The 19,085-nt window shown below is 41.6% G+C and overlaps 1 protein-coding gene across 1 annotated transcript in view; it reads left to right on the top strand.

Moving 5' to 3' along the window:
• LOC136877419 (cytochrome P450 6k1) overlaps nucleotides 1–19,085 on the top strand; it is an 82,050-nt gene that overhangs the window by 30,132 nt on the left and 32,833 nt on the right. Inside the window, exon 2 of the mRNA XM_067151440.2 lies at nucleotides 18,660–18,920. Within this exon, the coding sequence (XP_067007541.2) occupies nucleotides 18,667–18,920 (254 nt within the window). The 5' untranslated portion in view covers nucleotides 18,660–18,666. The remainder of the gene's footprint in view (nucleotides 1–18,659; nucleotides 18,921–19,085) is intronic.

Here is a 19,085-nt window from a genome sequence, read left to right on the forward strand (position 1 = left end):
TACGGAGCGGATTTTGTCACTAACCTGGATATGTGCAGAACAATAGATAGGGACAGGTATTTATGGAGCTTGATTTTATCATTAGTTGTAATATTTGTTAACAGTTTGTTTTACGTCACACCGACACAGATAGGTCTTAAGGTGACGATGAGATAGGAAAGATCCAGGAGTGGGAAGGAAGCGGCCGTGACCTTAAGTAAGGTACAGCCCCAACATTTGCCTGGTGTGAAAATGGGGAAATCACGGAAAACCATGTTCAGGGCTGCCTACAGTGAAGTTCGAACCCGCTGTCTCCCGAATGCAAGCCCATAGATGCGCACCCCTAACTGCACGGCCAACTCGCTCGGTAATTAATTAATTTTCCTGTGGCTATTTCTAGCCGCGTGCAGGCCTTGTAAGGCAGACCCTCCGATGAGGGTGGGCGGCATCTGCCATTTGTAGGTACCTGCGTGTTATTGTGGTGGAGGATAGTGGTGGTGTGTGAGTTGTAGGAATGTTAGGGACAGCACAAACACCCAGCCCGCGAGCCATTGCAATTAACCAATTAAGGTTAAAATCCCCGACCCGGCCAGGAATCGAACCCGGGACCCTCTGAACGTAAGGCCAGTACGCTGACCATTCAGCCAACGAACTCGCTTGGTATTTGTATGTTTTAATATTGATGCCAGCAAACATTATTGGAAAGGGATACATGATTCTCCGTTCGTGTCGGGGTTCAAAGCACCGTTTAGGATGCCAGAGAGAGAAATTTTGGCCCACTTCTTCTGAATTACGTTCCTGCGGAGATTGATGGAAATTGTGGAAAATGCAACTATCTGGGAACTCGAGTATTAACTCAACATGAGTATTACTTTCCACTACCATAAGTTTATAATTCATATTAAAGGTTCATTTTGATCCTGGCCAAGGCGAGGTATGATGAACAGAATAATAATTACTACTAATAATGGATTTTATCGTCCACTAACTAGTTTTACGGTTTTCGGAGACACCGTTGTGCCAAAATTTTGTCCCGCAGAAGTCCTTTTACGCGCCAGTAAATCTACCGACACGAGTCTGACTCATTTCAACATCTTCAAATACCACCGGACTGAGCCAGGATCGAACCTGCCAACTTGGGGTCAGAAGGCCAGCGCCTCAACCGTCTGAGCCACTCAGCCCGGCAAATGATTTCGTGGACTATTGCAAATATTACACTTCGGTGATATAATTTATTGACTGTATTTTACATTTTATGGCCTACATTGAACCATTCTAGCCAATTATACAAAGGATTTCTTGATTTCCTATCAACCCAATATTTTTTCATTCCTTGTTTTGTTGAAAATACCCTTCCATTACACCTTTTATTGATCTTTGTCTATAGCCTGGTGTGTGTGTGTTGGAGTACATTAATTTTTCTGTTTTGCTTTTGAGATCGTCTATTGTTATTTGTAGTTCTTTAATATCTCGTTAATTTCCGTGATCCATTTAACCATGGCCTTGCTATTCCATAATTTTTCAATTATTCATCTGCTAATTCTGGTGTCAGGTGTTCTGATAAGATGTCCAAATAATAATAATAATAATAATAATAATAATAATAATAATAATAATAATAATAATAATAATAATAATAATAATAATAATAATAATGTCTCTGTGGTGTAGTGGTTAGCGTGATTAGCTGCCACCCCCGGAGGCCCGGGTTCGATTCCCGGCTCTGCCACGAAATTTGAAAAGTGGTACGAGGGCTGGAACGGGGTCCACTCAGCCTCGGGAGGTCAACTGAGTAGAGGTGGGTTCGATTCCCACCTCCGCCATCCTGGAAGTGGTTTTCCGTGGTTTCCCACTTCTCCTCCAGGCGAATGCCGGGATGGTACCTAACTTAAGGCCACGGCCGCTTCCTTCCCTCTTCCTTGCCTATCCCTTCCAATCTTCCCATCCCTCCACAAGGCCCCTGTTCAGCATAGCAGGTGAGGCCGCCTGGGCGAGGTACTGGTCATACTCCCCAGTTGTATCCCCCGACCAAGAGTCTGAAGCTCCAGGACACTGCCCTTGAGGCGGTAGAGGTGGGATCCCACGCTAAGTCCGATGGAAAAACCGAACCTGGAGGATAAACAGATGATGATGATGATGATAATAATAATAATAATAATAATAATAATAATAATAATAATAATAATAATAATTGTTACCGTGTTTTTCGTGGTAGTTAGAGGTGAAAGAAGGTGCGGGGTGGTGAACAGGTCTCAGGCTACGAAATTAAGGTGAATTTAAAATTTAACAAGGTTATATTTTCTTTTCAAAATTCAGAAAAAACACGAATGGCAGGTACAAAGTAGCAAGATAACAATTTACAAGTACAGTATTCACAAGATTTGGGCTTCGAGCCCCTAACTCACAATTCTAGGGCAATTACCCCAACTTTACTCCAAAATAAGTTTTCACAGAGGGGCAGAAAACCCCATTCATGCCCAGGAGCACTTGCTCCAAAATTACATAGTAAAGCCTCCTTGAGGCGCTCAGAAAACACAAGTTTTATTTGGAAAGAGCGGCAAGCTCTCAAAGTTCCGGTCTATAGAAGACCACACCAAACTCGACTTTAAAGTTGTCCTCTAAGGACGTAAACACAGGGGTAAAATACCCAACCTACTGAGGTCTATTAATTGAGGAAAAGGTTAATTACATGACCTCAAAATAACAATTTGAGAGGAGGCGAACTGCACTCCTAATACCTTTTGTTTAAAACCTAATTTGGCTCTATGCCGCTAAAGCAAGGGCTAATCCCATACTAACGAGGTGACTTAAGAAAGCAACAATTTACATTACGTTAAGGAAGAAACGGTAGAGAAAACTAAGTTCACCTCGAAACAATATGAGTGGGAAATCGAGAGGGTTAAGCACTCTCTGTCCCAATTTTGAGTTTAAAAGAAAGAATAAATACAAAGTGACTTTACATTTTAGGGAAGATACATGGCGAAAGGCTTCGGACCCGCCCCGAGAGTTAAACTGCTGAGCTGGCAAGAAAAGAAGTTATTAAACGGCCATTACCTTATCGTTGAGCTGCTGCTCGAAGAAAGAGGCGCTTCCCGCCCCCTGCTATGTACTTTACACACTCAAAGATGGAACAGAAGTGGCGCAGAGACCCTAAAATCAGCAGTTTATATACTCTCGCGGAAAGTTCGAGGCGTTTCAAGAAGGAGAACATCCGCCCGCAATCTTTTATTGGTTAGGGAAAAACAGCATATTCAAGTTGGGGGAAGATACACTTGATTGGTCAGAAATTAATTAAAGAAATTCGGGATTGGCTAAATACAAAACAAGGGGAAAGAGAGGGGTATACAGCCAACTTAAACAATAACAGAAAGAAATTTAACAAAAAAACAACTTTAGAAATAAAATTTTCTCCAAAAAAAACAGTTCTTACTCTTCGCACTAGGGTGCACCATTGTAGTTCTTCAGTAGTGTCCTCTAGAAGAGAATGTTCACACTTCTTACTACATGTAAAACAAAAGTACATCAAAATTGACACAGTTCAAAAACTCCAAAATTTCCAAGTAGTGACATCTTCTGAGAAACTTGAAAATTAATACTGTAGATAAAGTTCAGACTTCCTCCAGCAAGGGAGTATAAATTGGCGCAAATTTTAAATAAGCGGCGTGGAGGTGTACCGCCCGGTACAGACCTCCCCCCCCCCCCCCAAAAAAAAGTTCCTCCAAGGGGTAACACAGAAGAACATGAACTTTTGTTTGAAAATAAGGTCCATGTTTTGATGTTGATATGGAGATTAATTGCAGAAGTATTTATAAGATTTTCTTAATTTGGTTTGATTCAGTTTCAAAATTGTTGTTGTAACTGGTGAAGTAAGGTCTTTATGTTTGTAGAAGTTGAATTCAGAAGGAAAACTTTAGTTTTTAAAGTTGAGGAAAATTTTCAAAGTCCACCAAATATTGCTGTGAATTCCCAAGAAAAGGTAGTAAAGTTGAACTGGAATGTCCATATAGCTGGATATGTACTTCAAACGTTGATGATTTTAACGGCCAGACCAGCCTCCACTGCTTGCGTTCCGAGGAGGCCGCCCGGGCCCCTCAAGTACCCTGAGATACCGCTCGCCCGCACTATGAGGGGAGCAGAGGTGTAGAAGCACGCCGCGCCCGCGGTGAACATATACAGGCTGCGGGCCAGTAGCAGGTCGTGCGCCGCACATCAGCCTTGGCCGGGAGGAGAGCTCCGGCTCGCCGTGCACATGTCGTCCTCGCTGGGGTCGAGGGGACCCTTCCTCTATCCCAGTCGCTGCACGGCGCCGCGCGGCTGCGGGGGCACTGAAACATTAAAGCTAGGCGGCAGAATTGTTGGACCATAATCCTTTTTTGGAGGGCACAGGCTTGTGGAGAGGTTGAGGGGCCAGCGGCGTGCAGATATCCATGGCATTAAATAAGCCACTGTGTAGAGTGGAGCAGGAGACGGGAGCGTGGTAATGGTCGTGGCAAGGACAGGATGGCAGTTTAACGGTTCGGGGCAGGTTTTACAAAAATGCATACATATAAAACCAAATATTATAGAAGGGTCAGAAAGCCTTAAAAGTGAAACTCAAAAAAATATAACCTTCATATTCCTTTCAAGATAATATGAGGCAAGTTAGCACAGAAATTACACCGGTTTCACCTGTGACAGGTGAACTCTAAATATCCTCTCGGTGGCTGGATTGCTTAACAATAAGGTAACCGGCGTAAGGAAATCTAGAATGATACACGGCCCATGAAATCTGGGGGCAAGCTTGCCCGCGGGAACAAAATTCTTGACCATCACCTGGTCACCTACCTTCAAATTGGTGGGTCTCCGTCCACGATCATATCTTTCCCTAACCTTTTCATGAGACACTTTAAGATTGGCTTTAGACTTCTTCCAAAGGTCTTTAATGTTGTCCGGATCTATTGTCTCAGGTAGAATGTCATTCAGAGACCAGAGGTTAGAGAGCGGCGTGTTGGGAACGAACTTGAACATCAAAGAAGCTGGGGTAAACTTATGAGATTCATGAACCGCCGAATTCAAAGCAAAAGCTAACCAATGCAGGGACGTGTCCCACCTAGAATGATCTTCGTGATGATAGGCAATAAGCGAGGACCTGAGATTACGATTAACCCGTTCAGCCAGAGATGGTTGAGGGTAATAAGCAGAAGTCGTCACATGAGAGATGGACAAGTCAAAACAGAATTTACGAAATAAATTTGATGTGAAAGCCTTAGCATTATCAGATACAATATATTGACACGGACCAAAAGAAGCAACGATAGAATTTAAGCAAGTAATGGTGGACTGAGCGGTAGCCAGCTTAGTCGGAAATAACCAGGAAAATCTTGTAAAACCATCTACACACACAAAGATGAACTTGTTGGCATTACCCTTTGACTGGGGAAAGGGTCCTACATAATCAATATACAGGCGTTCCATGGGGCGCGACGCTTGATGCGAAGACAAAAGGCCTACCTTGGTGGACATGGTGGGTTTACTGAGCAAGCAAGATTTACAAGCTTTTACTAGTTCACGGATTTCACCGTCCATACCCTTCCAGATGAACCTTTCACGAATCTTTTCACGAGTTTTAAAGATTCCAAGATGCCCCCCTAATGGGGTCTCATGATAGTACTTGAATATCATAGGCACAAGAACAGCTGGAACGACAACCTTCATCATCTTATCATGCCTTGATGGGCAACATAAAACACCATTCCTCAGAACATAAGGGACGACGTGTTCCCCAGAAGAAAGGGTTTCCATTATCGGAGCCAGCGTCGGATCTTCACGTTGGTATTTCTCGATATCCCTAAAGAGCATGGGAGCATCTGTTAAGATGGCATTAACATCAGAGAGCATGGACTCGGGAGGTGAAGGACTATCGACCGGATCATGGGTCTCGACGTCGTTGGAAAACATACGGCTGAGTCCATCAGCAACAACATTTTCGGTGCCTCTGATATGCCGGACATCGAATTGGAAGGCAGAAATACGGATGGCCCAACGGGCTATACGACCAGTACGACGCGGCCTACCTAAGACCCAGCTTAAGGCTTGATTGTCTGTCTCCAGGTCGAATTTGACATGTTCCAGATAGAGACGGAACTTTTCTAAGGCAAATAAGACTGCCAAACCTTCGAGCTCATAGATGGAATACTTGGCTTCTTGAGCCGACAAGGTCCTAGATGCATAGGCGATGGGTCGCCTCCCTAGTTCAGTCTCTTGAAGAAGGACTGCAGCAACTGCTGACGACGACGCGTCAGTTTGGACGATGAATTTCTTGGAAAAATCAGGCATAGCAAGGATAGGGGCATTGCAGAGAGCTAATTTAAGATCTTCAAAAGCGGCTTGTTGAGAAGGTCCCCACTCGAATTTGATGCCTTTCCTACGAAGAAGGTTCAAGGGCGCCGCTCTATTAGCGATGTTAGGAATAAACTTCCTGATGAAATTCACCATACCAATGAACCTGGCAATACATTTGATGTCCTTGGGAGGTTTAAAATCACGGATGGCCTGTGTTCTAGAATGATCGACTGCAACGCCATCAGGTGACACAATATGCCCAAGGAATGACATAGAGGGCTTAGCAAAGGCAACCTTGGACAACTTGACAGTTAACCCAGCCTTACGAAGGCGAATGAGAACTTCTTGTAGATGATCTAGATGTTCTTGAAAGGTCTCCGAAAATACGACGACATCATCCAAGTAGTGATATAAGTACTCAAACTTGATGTCGGAGAAGACCCTATCTAGCAGCCTAGTGAGTACAGCTGCTCCCGTGGGGAGCCCGAAAGGCACGCGGTTGTATTCGTATAGATTCCAGTCCGTGGCAAACGCTGTAAGATGTTTAGACTCTTCCGCTAAGGGAATTTGATTATAGGCCTGATTCAGGTCCAAGATGGTGAAGAACTTGGCCTTACGGAACCATGAAAAACAAGAATGAAGGTCAGGAAGGGGCACAGATTGTAACACCAACTTCGGATTGAGAGCCCTATAATCAATGACAGGCCTGAAGCCCCCTTGGGGTTTCGGGACTAGAAAAATAGGCGAAGAATACGCCGACTTAGAGGGCCTAACAATACCATCCTTCAGCATCTGATCGATGATTTCTTTCAGAGCCTTCATTTTGGGTGGAGATAGCCTATAAGGTGGAAGACGGACAGGAATAGAATCCGTGAGCTCGATTTTGTATTCGATAAGATCAGTAACACCAAGAGTATCAGAGAACACCTCTGGGAATGACTGAAACAACTTACGAATACTATCAGCCTGCTCCTCAGGTAGGTGTCTAAGATCTAACAACATCTCATCCTGGGTAGGCGAAATAGATGAACATGATGCAGAATTACATTTTAACAAGGGGATTTTACAATTGGAAGCAAATTTGAATGTGCACGACTTACTCTGAAGATCGAGCACAAGACCCGTGCGAGAAATAAAGTCAGCTCCCAATATGATGGGGCAAGACAAGTGCTTAGCCACAAACAATTTAATTTTCCATGTAAATTTAAAAATACGAATTTTGACATTTACAGAACCTAGAATTTCCAATGGAGATGAATTAGCCGAAACATATTGAACAGGAGATGAGACATAGTCAGGTAATTTACAAACAGATTTCAATTTAGAATACCATTCAGCCGAGATAATCGAACAAACACTGCCTGAATCTAAAAGAGCTGTTACAGGTTCATTATTTAACTCAATTTTAAGAAAAGGAATGGGTGCGGGGGTATCCGCCGCAATCCTAAGACACTCTTTGGGGCATTCAAAAGATAGATTTGCAGATTGAACATTCCCTGAATTTACGACCTGTTTGCCAGGGGCTGAGCCTCGGGAAGATGGATTAGTCGACTCAGCCGAAACCACTAGTCACTTTTGATTGTTGTTGGAAGTTGTACCTGAAGTTGAGCAGGAGGGGGTGCTATTCGAATTGGGACAATTCTTGGCGATATGTGAGAAAGCCCCACATTTAAAACAGCCTTGTGATGAACCAGCTCCATTCCTTGTCCCACTAGACTTGAGCAATGGGCACTTGTTCCGGAGATGGTCGGGCGACCCGCAAGCATAGCATTTACGAGGTGTGACTGGTCGGCGAGGTGGAGGCCGAGGATTACCAAAAGAAGGAGGGGGTTCTTTCGCGACACGCAAAGAATCGGCGTATCTAACTCCTTCCGCTGAGACGGCCAATGCTTCAAGTTCGGAAAAGGTTTGCGGACACGCCGCGAAACACAAATATGACCTATAGGATGGTGAAATGCCTTCTACAATAGCCTGTACAATCTGATCTTCAGGAAAATGAAGAGCAAACACCCTAGTATAAAACTTAATGTCTTGGATGAAGTCTGCTAAGTTTTCATCCAAACGCTGTACACGATACTAGTACTTCTGAATAAGGGAGGACCTGGCCCTAGCCGGGATGAAGTTAGCTAGCAAGTGGGCGTGGAAATCCTCAATAGATGATTGCTCGGCAATGGCTCTTACTATTTTGTCTGAGAGAATACCGATTGCATAGGGATAGATGATTTGCAAAATCTGACATGGGGAAAGAGAAAACACAAGGGCATGATCCTGAAATTCAACTAAAAATCTTAAAAATGAAATTACTTCACTGGTGGTATTAACTGAAAACTTAGAGATACCCTTGAGCAACATTGCCAATGGATGAGGCAAGCTGCTGAACCCGGGTGACATAGTAGGTAAAGGTTTCAGTGGCAAAGAAGTTAGTTCAGAACGTATATTATTCAATGATGCACGGCGTTCAGACTCGTTGTCCAATGGGGCAGAGATAGTTTGAGCAGCAACGGTTATCCTATTGACTTCTCCCTTAGGAGGCTCTTCCTCGCTGCCTGCATTCATCGTGGTGGGTTGATCGATTTTGGGAGGAACTTCCCCAGTTAACAATTGGGTAACCTTACTGGATAATTCAGAAATACTTTCAAGCAACGTACTAGCTTCCTTCCTCTGAACGTCATTCAACTTCAGAGACAACAGATCATTAACTCTATTTGAAAAATGATATAGCCTGGCTTGCACACGCTTAATTTGATTAGGCGAAGGATCATTTTCGTCAAAAAAATAACTACCGATGCTAGCCCGGTAGTATTCTCGGTGATCGTGGAAAGAGAGTCGTCAATTGAGTCGTATGCGCGAACAAACGTCTATGTTACATTTTTGTGGAATTTGAGATATTCACGGAACAAAAATCTATGATGTGTCCTGGATATGTATTTGCAGGTAGTTTGAGCATATCTCAACAGATGGCTATAGTATTCCGGAAATTGTGAAGAGAAATGCACTTGAAAAATAATGGAACAAAAGTCTATGTTACATCGTTTCCCGCGCGAGCGCTCGACAATGTCACGAATTGAAGGCAATGTAAAAAACACATTCTAGTCCGGAGATTCTTCTGGTTTGTTCAGTCTTATATTACTGAGTGTATTTAGTTACTCATCGAAACCATAATCATGCAATCAGGCGATAGTAGTGGTCGTAATATACTGTTGTCCGCAAGCAGTATACACAAGTTGACGAAAAACAGATGCAGGAAAAGGAAACGTGAGCCTAGTGAGTGGAAAGATGTACGCACCAAATCATTATAATTAGAATAAAACTTTAAAATAACACTATTCTCCTCTGCTTGCATACATTATGTACGAATGAGTGAGCGCGTGCACTTATAACATGTTGATTTACGGAATAAAAGTCTATGTTACATTCTCTCGCGTAGCCATGTCCCGCGATCAACAATTATCTTTATTGCCGTTTTTCTCAATATTTAGGGAATGTAACATAGACGTTTGTTCGCGCATACGACTCAATTTCTTTCTCTCCCAAATTGGGGATGGAAATGGGCAAATCAAGGGACTCTCTAAGCTTGTTTGTGTCTACTGCAACCGTGCCTCCAGATTGCACTTTTCTGATAGTTAACTCATAGATCAACTCCTCCTTGCGCAAATAGTTAAGATGGAGAACATCGCGAGGGCCGGGCATGATGACAGAACAATGTTTTAAAAAAATCCCAGCAACTGAGAAAATTGGTAGAGTTTGAATCAAAGCAATGTTTAGCCGGCAAAAGGGGCTAAATTGAGACCCATTCAACCACGTTCTGCTACCACTTGTTACCGTGTTTTTCGTGGTAGTTAGAGGTGAAAGAAGGTGCGGGGTGGTGAACAGGTCTCAGGCTACGAAATTAAGGTGAATTTAAAATTTAACAAGGTTATATTTTCTTTTCAAAATTCAGAAAAAACACGAATGGCAGGTACAAAGTAGCAAGATAACAATTTACAAGTACAGTATTCACAAGATTTGGGCTTCGAGCCCCTAACTCACAATTCTAGGGCAATTACCCCAACTTTACTCCAAAATAAGTTTTCACAGAGGGGCAGAAAACCCCATTCATGCCCAGGAGCACTTGCTCCAAAATTACATAGTAAAGCCTCCTTGAGGCGCTCAGAAAACACAAGTTTTATTTGGAAAGAGCGGCAAGCTCTCAAAGTTCCGGTCTATAGAAGACCACACCAAACTCGACTTTAAAGTTGTCCTATAAGGACGTAAACACAGGGGTAAAATACCCAACCTACTGAGGTCTATTAATTGAGAAAAAGGTTAATTACATGACCTCAAAATAACAATTTCAGAGGAGGCGAACTGCACTCCTAATACCTTTTGTTTAAAACCTAATTTGGCTCTATGCCGCTAAAGCAAGGGCTAATCCCATACTAAAGAGGTGACTTAAGAAAGCAACAATTTACATTACGTTAAGGAAGAAACGGTAGAGTAAACTAAGTTCACCTCGAAACAATATGAGTGGGAAATCGAGAGGGTTAAGCACCCTCTATCCCAATTTTGAGTTTAAAAGAAAGAATAAATACAAAGTGACTTTACATTTTAGGGAAGATACATGGCGAAAGGCTTCGGACCCGCCCCGAGAGTTAAACTGCTGAGCTGGCAAGAAAAGAAGTTATTAAACCGCCATTACCTTATCGTTGAGCTGCTGCTCGAAGAAAGAGGCGCTTCCCGCCCCCTGCTATGTACTTTACACACTCAAAGATGGAACAGAAGTGGCGCAGAGACCCTAAAATCAGCAGTTTATATACTCTCGCGGAAAGTTCGAGGCGTTTCAAGAAGGAGAACACCCGCCCGCAATCTTTTATTGGTTAGGGAAAAACAGCATATTGAAGTTGGGGGAAGATACACTTGATTGGTCAGAAATTAATTAAAGAAATTCGGGATTGGCTAAATACAAAACAAGGGGAAAGAGAGGGGTATACAGCCAACTTAAACAATAACAGAAAGAAATTTAACAAAAAAACAACTTTAGAAATACAATTTTCTCCAAAAAAACCAGTTCTTTCTCTTCGCACTAGGGTGCACCATTGTAGTTCTTCAGTAGTGTCCTCTAGAAGAGAATGTTCACACTTCTTACTACATGTAAAACAAAAGTACATCAAAATTGACACAGTTCAAAAACTCCAAAATTTCCAAGTAGTGACATCTTCTGAGAAACTTGAAAATTAATACTGTAGATAAAGTTCAGACTTCCTCCAGCAAGGGAGTATAAACTGGCGCAAATTTTAAATAAGCGGCGTGGAGGTGTACCGCCCGGTACAACAACAACAATAATAATAATAATAATAATAATAATAATAATAATAATAATAATAATAATAATAATAATAATAATAGTCCGCCTCTGTGGTGTAGTGGTTAGCGTGATTAGCTGCCACCCCCGTAGGTCCGGGTTCGATTCCCGGCTCTGCCACGAAAATTTGAAAAGTGGTACGAAGGCTGGAACGGGGTCCACTCAGCCTCGGGAGGTCAACTGAGTAGAGGTGGGTTCGATTCCCACCTCAGCCATCCTCGAAGTGGTTTTCCGTGGTTTCCCACTTCTCCTCCAGGCGAATGCCGGGATGGTACCTAACTTAAGGCCACGGCCGCTTCCTTCCCTCTTCCTTGTCTATCCCTTCCAATCTTCCCATCCCTCTACAAGGCCCCTGTTCAGCATAGCAGGTGAGGCCGCCTGGGCGAGGTACTGGTCATTCTCCCCAGTTGTATCCCCGACCAAGAGTCTGAAGCTCCAGGACACTGCCCTTGAGGCGGTAGAGGTGGGATCCCTCGCTGTGTCCGAGGGAAAAGCCGAACCTGGAGGGTAAACAGATGATGATGATGATGATGATGATGATGATGAGATCGTCTATTGTTATTTGTAGTTCTTTAATATCTCGTTAATTTCCGTAATCCATTTAATCATGGCCTTGCTATTCCAAAATTTTTCAATTATTCTTCTGCTAATTCTGGTGTCTGGTGTTCTGATAAGTTGTCCAGATAATAATAATAATAATAGTAATAATAATAATAATAATAATAATAATAATAATACCGAGCTCGATAGCTGCAGTCGCTTAAATACGGCCAGCATCCAGTATTCGGGAGATAGTGGGTTCGAACCCCACTGTCGGCAGCCCTGATGATGTTTTTCCGTGGTTTCCCATTTTCACACCAGGCTGTACCTTTATTAAGGCCACGGCCGCTTCCTTCCCGCTCCTGGACCTTTCCTGTCCAATCGTCATAAATCGATCATTGCCGATAGTGTTTCTTTATAGGTAACCGTATGGTAAGAAGCATTAGAACTGTTCACTTCCTTGAGACATTTATCTTGCAATCTCCTCGTATGCTGGCGTTTTCTTCATTTTATTGTAGTACTGTACGGTGTGGCCTGAATATAGACTGGGGATGTGTCTCATACTTAGCAACACCCCTCGGTCGTGAAGACGAAGCCATTTTTGTTGATTTGATTCCCAACAATCCCAGCATGCCTAGTAGCCTAGCACATAGCGTTAATTCTCGAATTCCATTGGGCAATTGTGTTAAAGACTTTGCAATTCGTCGACCGATTAGAACACGTTCTAATTCACTTTCAAGACTTTTGCAGACTTCTCAAATATTGCAAGCGATTTAAAAAACGAACTTGAGAAGTGTTGAAAATTTTCGTGAAGTCTTGAATTTAACAAAAGTTTCCGGTATAGTGTACAAAAGGCTATGCGTACTGCTTGAAGCAGGGTACGGCGGATGGTATAAGCCGAAGGGCAAACGAAGCTACTACCTACCTCAGAAACATTATATTCTACTTCAAGCACCTTCTTTGGACAAACCATTCGCTAAATTTGAAAACAAAGTCATGTTTTGCGAACTGCGAACATTCGTCCCTACCTTCCTTAAGGTTATATATTTAAATAAGAGTTTTGTCTTACATTCCTCAGAATTTGAAAATAATGGTATTTCTGTATCGGTCATGCCCACAGTAACAAGGAAATGCACTTTTTACTTTTCCGTAATGTCTGTCTGTCTGTCTGTCTGTCTGTCTGTCTGTCTGTCTGTCTGTCTGTCTGTCTGTCTGTCTGTCTGTCTGTCTGTCTGTCTGTCTGTCTGTCTGTCTGTCTGTCTGTCTGTCTGTCTGTCTGTCTGTCTGTCTGTCTGTCTGTCTGTCTGTGCATCACGAGAAAACGGCTGAAGAGATTTTCATGAAAATCGGTATGTAAAGTCGGGGGATGAGCCACTACAATCTAGGCTATAAAACATTTTACTCACGCCGAGTGAAATGGTAGTTTAGGAGAAGGCCTGAAATGTAATTCTCAGATATTTATATTATTAGTGGTCCTGGTCCTATCGATAAATACTACATAAGTAAAGTTATATAGAATTAAATTTCCGATCATTTATGTCTTATACATTTTTACCGTAGCGGCTATGATGACACATTCATGAATTTGTATTTTTGTCGCTAAATCCATATTAATGCCGAGCCACGAGAAAATGGGTTAAGAGAATTTATTTGAAAATCGGTATATAGAGTCGGAGAAAAAGAAACTACAGTCTAAGCTATAAACAATTTTATTCACCCAGGATAAAATTGTAGTTTAGGGGAAGGCACCTAAAATTTAATTTTTAAATACTTATCATTTATGTTTTATTGAGTTTTACCGTACCGACTATGATAAGAGTGCTATTTCAGAGTCGGAAGAAAACTAAATGTGAAGGCCTACAGTATCGAAAGCAATAACATTACATTGGCCATTGTGTGTTCTGATATTCTTTGTCTCATGGTGCCACTCAACTCCGATAGAGGGATTACTGCTGCGTACCGAGTATAACAGCCTGACTGAATATTGGCGGGAAATAGCTAGGGAGTTGTAAAACTTTCTTCTTTAACATAAACATGCCATTCCTCTGGTTCATACATTTCCTGATTCTGCTGCTATGTAACACACTGGTTCATCATAGTATTTCAGCTATTCGATCCCTACTCTGACGTGCTATTTTGAATGAGCAGTGTGTACATTTACGGCAGAGACTCACTTAGTAATAGTAGTAGTTTGCCCTGGTCTAGAATTACAATCTACCGGGAAAGTTGGCTCTGGAACTTTGGACTCTTAGATCGGCAGCGTAGAACTGTTCGTTAAAAGGGAGAAAATGTGTGGTTTTTCCTTTGATCGAGTATTTCATACGAAAGCATTGCTTTTAATCGCGCCATTCCTGCTGACATCATTGTAATGACCTATGTTCATTTCAGATGGGAAAACTACTAAGACAGACTTTCTGAGGATATAAAAAGTCAGGTGGTGAGCGAGTGTCTGCCATTATAATGAAAACTCTCCAACCTGATTGTGGCTTATGGTAGGCAAGCGGGCCTACCATTACAATGAATATTCCCTAACCCAGTCTTCATATGAGAAAAGACGTTGGTGACTTCCCCGTCGCGTTTCTAGGTAACCTTAAAACCATGCAATTTAATACAGTCTTGCTCACAACGTGTACACTACCTAATCTAGAATTCTGTATACAATGTAGAAGTCCGTAGCGAAGCACGGGTACATCAGCTAGTTTATAATATAGGAACTGCTACTTTGCATTGTGGAATTGCTTATAATAATCAAGATTTTCGTTCAACCGCAGGTACATGTTGGATCTACACTCGTAAGTACGAACGAAATCGTATGTAGACTAATTCGACGCAGGTCAAAACGGTTGAAAGCTGGATTGCGACAGAAATTATTGCCTTGAAAACTGCTACGTTTTGTCAATATGTATGATCCTGTCAGCAAGTGCTTCCGGCGGTCAGTTGTTACTAACACTGTTCAAACCCACTACTTCATCTTAAATACCGTAAATCAGTGCAGGGGCAATACGGTAACTTACGCTTGTTAGAATATTATGATAACCTGACGTGTAAGGTAAATGTCGAATGTGGGTCCACTTAACTAATAAGAGAGAAAAAATGAAGCGACCCGACATTTCGAAAAATGAAGGTATAGGCCAAAATAAAGACAAGTGCCACGAAAGGCATGAAGATGAAAGGCTCCCTAGGCCTCGAATACTCTAATACCGTCGGGGTCGGAAAAGAACAAGAATTGACCAAGGGAGGTCGGATAGGATAGATGAAATTGAGGAGCTTGGTACAAGCAAGCAAGCAAAGCAAGCAAGCGAGCAAGCAAGCAAGCAAGTAAGTAAGTAAGCAAGCAAGCAAGTAAGTAAGTAAGTAAGTAAGTGTCATGACTCAGCTAAGGACCCCGTGGTCGCCAACCCACGCTCCCAACTTGAGAACGCCTGGGGTCCCATTTAGCCGCCTCTTACGACAGGCAGGGTATTCCATGGGTGTCATTCTACAGCCCCCACCCACAGGGGGATTAACTAATCTCAGCTTCAATTAAGCATACTTCAAAGTCTGTTAATTTTTGGTCGTAAGACTGAATCGGTAATTATATTCCTCTATTTTATTATGTACACAAGTAAAGAAAATTCGTTTTCACAGAGATATGTCAAGCTGAAGACAAAGAAATGTAATGTTTTTTGAATCGTAAACATTGCTTAATAAAGCTCTCCATCTAAGTCAAGGTGTTTTATACGCGCTCAGCCTGTAAACAAACTCACTAGCCCGCTCAATGTTACCATACTAACTAAACATGGCATTTCGAAGAAGGAAGTTCGTCAATTTTTATTATATCCAGAATTTATTTCTCATTTAGTATTTAAGTACATTTTTTCCCTTTTGGAATGCACTTCTTTTCAGTTTCGACTCGGTTTATTTATAAATGTTAGCTTTTTCAGCCTCTCGAAAATAATTTAACTTATTAAAAAACAAATTTTAGAAAATGACTGAAAAAGAAACAGCTTAATTAAAATAGAATGACACATTTCACTCTTGAAAGAACATCATCAGATTCTACAAATCACACGATACGAGTGATCCTAGGTGAACTAGTGACGACAGAAGATCCACATTGAGGAATACGCCATTAACATAAATTGTAACAATTCAACAATGACTGGAAGAGGTTTTAACATTTCTCAATAATATTGATAAATACATAAGAGCTATTTAAAACAGTGTGTACAAACTCACAAGGTTAATAAAGCTTGTTAGCGCTCGCCCGTTTAACATCCGTGCTCTCATGTCAAGTTCTATACAACGGGTGTACATGGCAAATAACTTTTACAGTCCTCAGAAACAAGAAGTTGTTTGCCCTGTCTCGTGAACAAAACTATTTTCATTGGAGTAGTAAAAATATATATTTAAAGAAATTTACTTTTAGTAAATACGGTAGATTTTATATTAAATTTCCTGTATTTTCTGAGCTTGCATACTGTCATCGGTGGTGAGTAGATAGTCGGTGGAATTATTTAATTCTTCACTTGTCAAAAGAAACTAAGGAACTTACATTTTTGAAGAATTCGATTAATTTTTTTGTTGTTGTTGTTGTAAAAATGATATAAAATTTTGTGTGTTTTGTTTCTGGTGAAATTGTGTGATTTTAAAGGATTTTCAGGACTCACAGAAGAGACAGTTATTTACTTAATCATTGAGTGTTAAAAGAAAAGACATTGATATTGGAGATCTCCAGTAATATGTTTGTTGCAACCCATTTTTTGTATCACCCTGCAGTTGCCACGTGGAGGCTTCGATCACGAAATCGCTGAGTTTCGCAATCGAAACCTCTAGAATGAATTTCCCACATTACCATATATGGTGCTGTAATTCTATTGGTGAAAATAACGCTAAATTGTATTGGTGAAACTTCGGGTCGAAACATGGGTAGCTTCCCTGATTGGCTGTTTGAGTATTTCCCAATTTCCGGCCTTTGGACTCCTCAGCAGAAGCAAGGCTCTGTTCAGCGTCTTTGGTTTTCGTACGTCTTAACGATCGGACGCACCTTGTTAGGTGGTCCGCTCACCGGCTCGAGCCATCTCGGGGTAAGCATGTTTTCTTTTCTGAAGTGTTAAAATGTAAATTCATTTGTGCGGAGTTTACCTTAGACCCTGGTTTTCACCGTTTTGATTTTGTAATGCCTTAGTTCATCAGCTAGGCATATCCTTTGTTTTGGAGGCAATTCCTTTTATTAACCTTTTGTGTAAATGTAAACTTTATTTTTTTCTTCCGAGTTGCCTCCAGTAATTCCGCGTCAGTTTAGCGTACACCTGTTGAGCTATGCGTCCCTCACTGATGTGTATCAGGAGAGGTCTGCCCCTCTATAGGCCTCTGCGCTAAATTTAATTTCCGTTGTTACCTTTCCCTGTAACATTTCCAGATTGCCTTGTAAGAGGTTTGTAATTATGTCATATTCCCCGTTAAATTTTCATTGTAAATTTCAATATCGAAATAATGCTCACTTATTTAAATGTAATTGTAATTTTGTGTAAATATTCACTTTTCTGAAGAACTACCGATAGGACCCTCGTGGTTCGATTTAATTGTTTTTTATTGATTATGGTATCTTTTTAATTGTGGTTTTATACCTTTCTTGTTAAAATTCTTTAATGTGAGTAAATTAGACTAAAGGGAAAATGCTCTCATGTTTCTTTCCCTACAACGTCATGTAAGATCTCGTCCTCTATAGGGTTTCCCAGCCTGCTTCCCGTATATCATTTCTCTAGTTGTCATGTTGGTTATCCTGCGAAGCCACGTGTTGCCAAAATTAAAATGTTTTTCCGAGTGTATCATCGGCTGGCGTTATTCTTTCAGGTTTGTTATTTTGGATTATTAAATCCTTACTTGTTTTGTATGTACCTTGTATTATGTGCCTCTCTTCTGTAAAAGCGGGGGTTATCACATAATACCTAATGAGAAACCCTCTCCTGTTACATATCGCACAGCAAAGCAATAAGAGCACGAAATAAGTTGTTAATGAAAGGTAAAATTGATCACATATAATAATAATAATAATAATAATAATAATAATAATAATAATAATAATAATAATAATGGCGTATGGCCTCCGGAGAGGCCTGGGGCAGGTCTTTTTCTAGTAGACGACCTGCATGTCTGTGAAGATGAGGGCCATAACTAGGATAATTTGTAATGTTGAATACGCAACACACACCCAGCCCCCGAACCGTTGGAATCAACCAATTAAGGTTAAAAACCACGACCCGGCCGGGAATCATACACGGGACCCTCTGAACCGAAGGCCAGTACGCTGACCGTTCAGTCAACCAGTCGGACATAAAATATAATTAAAGAGAACAACATGAATTCGCTGTCCCTAGAATGCCAACGTCTGACCACACGCTATTGTTAGACCCAATATGCCCGTACAAACTACACCCACTATGACACCACCATTTCATGTAGTTCAGGTATTATAATGAATCATTGTATGTTGCAGCTCTACCATGGGTCTTATGTTCGACTCTTGGCTTTGGGAGGCCATTGCTGTCCTCACAGTGGTCTTCACCGTCGCTTACCTCTACGCCACCCGTCACTTCAGTTACTGGGCTAAGAGGGGAGTGCCGTACATCAAACCCCTACCTTTCGTGGGAAATGTCAAGGATCTCTTCTTATTGAAGTTCTCTTTGGGGGGCTTCTGCATGGACATTTACAAAAAGATGCCAGGAAAACCGTACGTGGGATTCTTCATATTAGACCGGTAAGTATAGTCGGTGTCACTTAACGTTGATCCCGAAAGAAAATATTATAATCCCCCGTCCCTTGCCAACTGAATTTCTTTATGAAGTAGAAGTCATCGTTTCAATACTCATTCGTTTTATTGTGTGTTTTTGTACAAATTAAGCAGGATTAATTATAGTCAAAT

This window comes from Anabrus simplex, chromosome 7, assembly GCF_040414725.1.
Source record: "Anabrus simplex isolate iqAnaSimp1 chromosome 7, ASM4041472v1, whole genome shotgun sequence".
In the NCBI taxonomy this organism is placed as follows: Eukaryota; Metazoa; Arthropoda; class Insecta; order Orthoptera; family Tettigoniidae; genus Anabrus; species Anabrus simplex.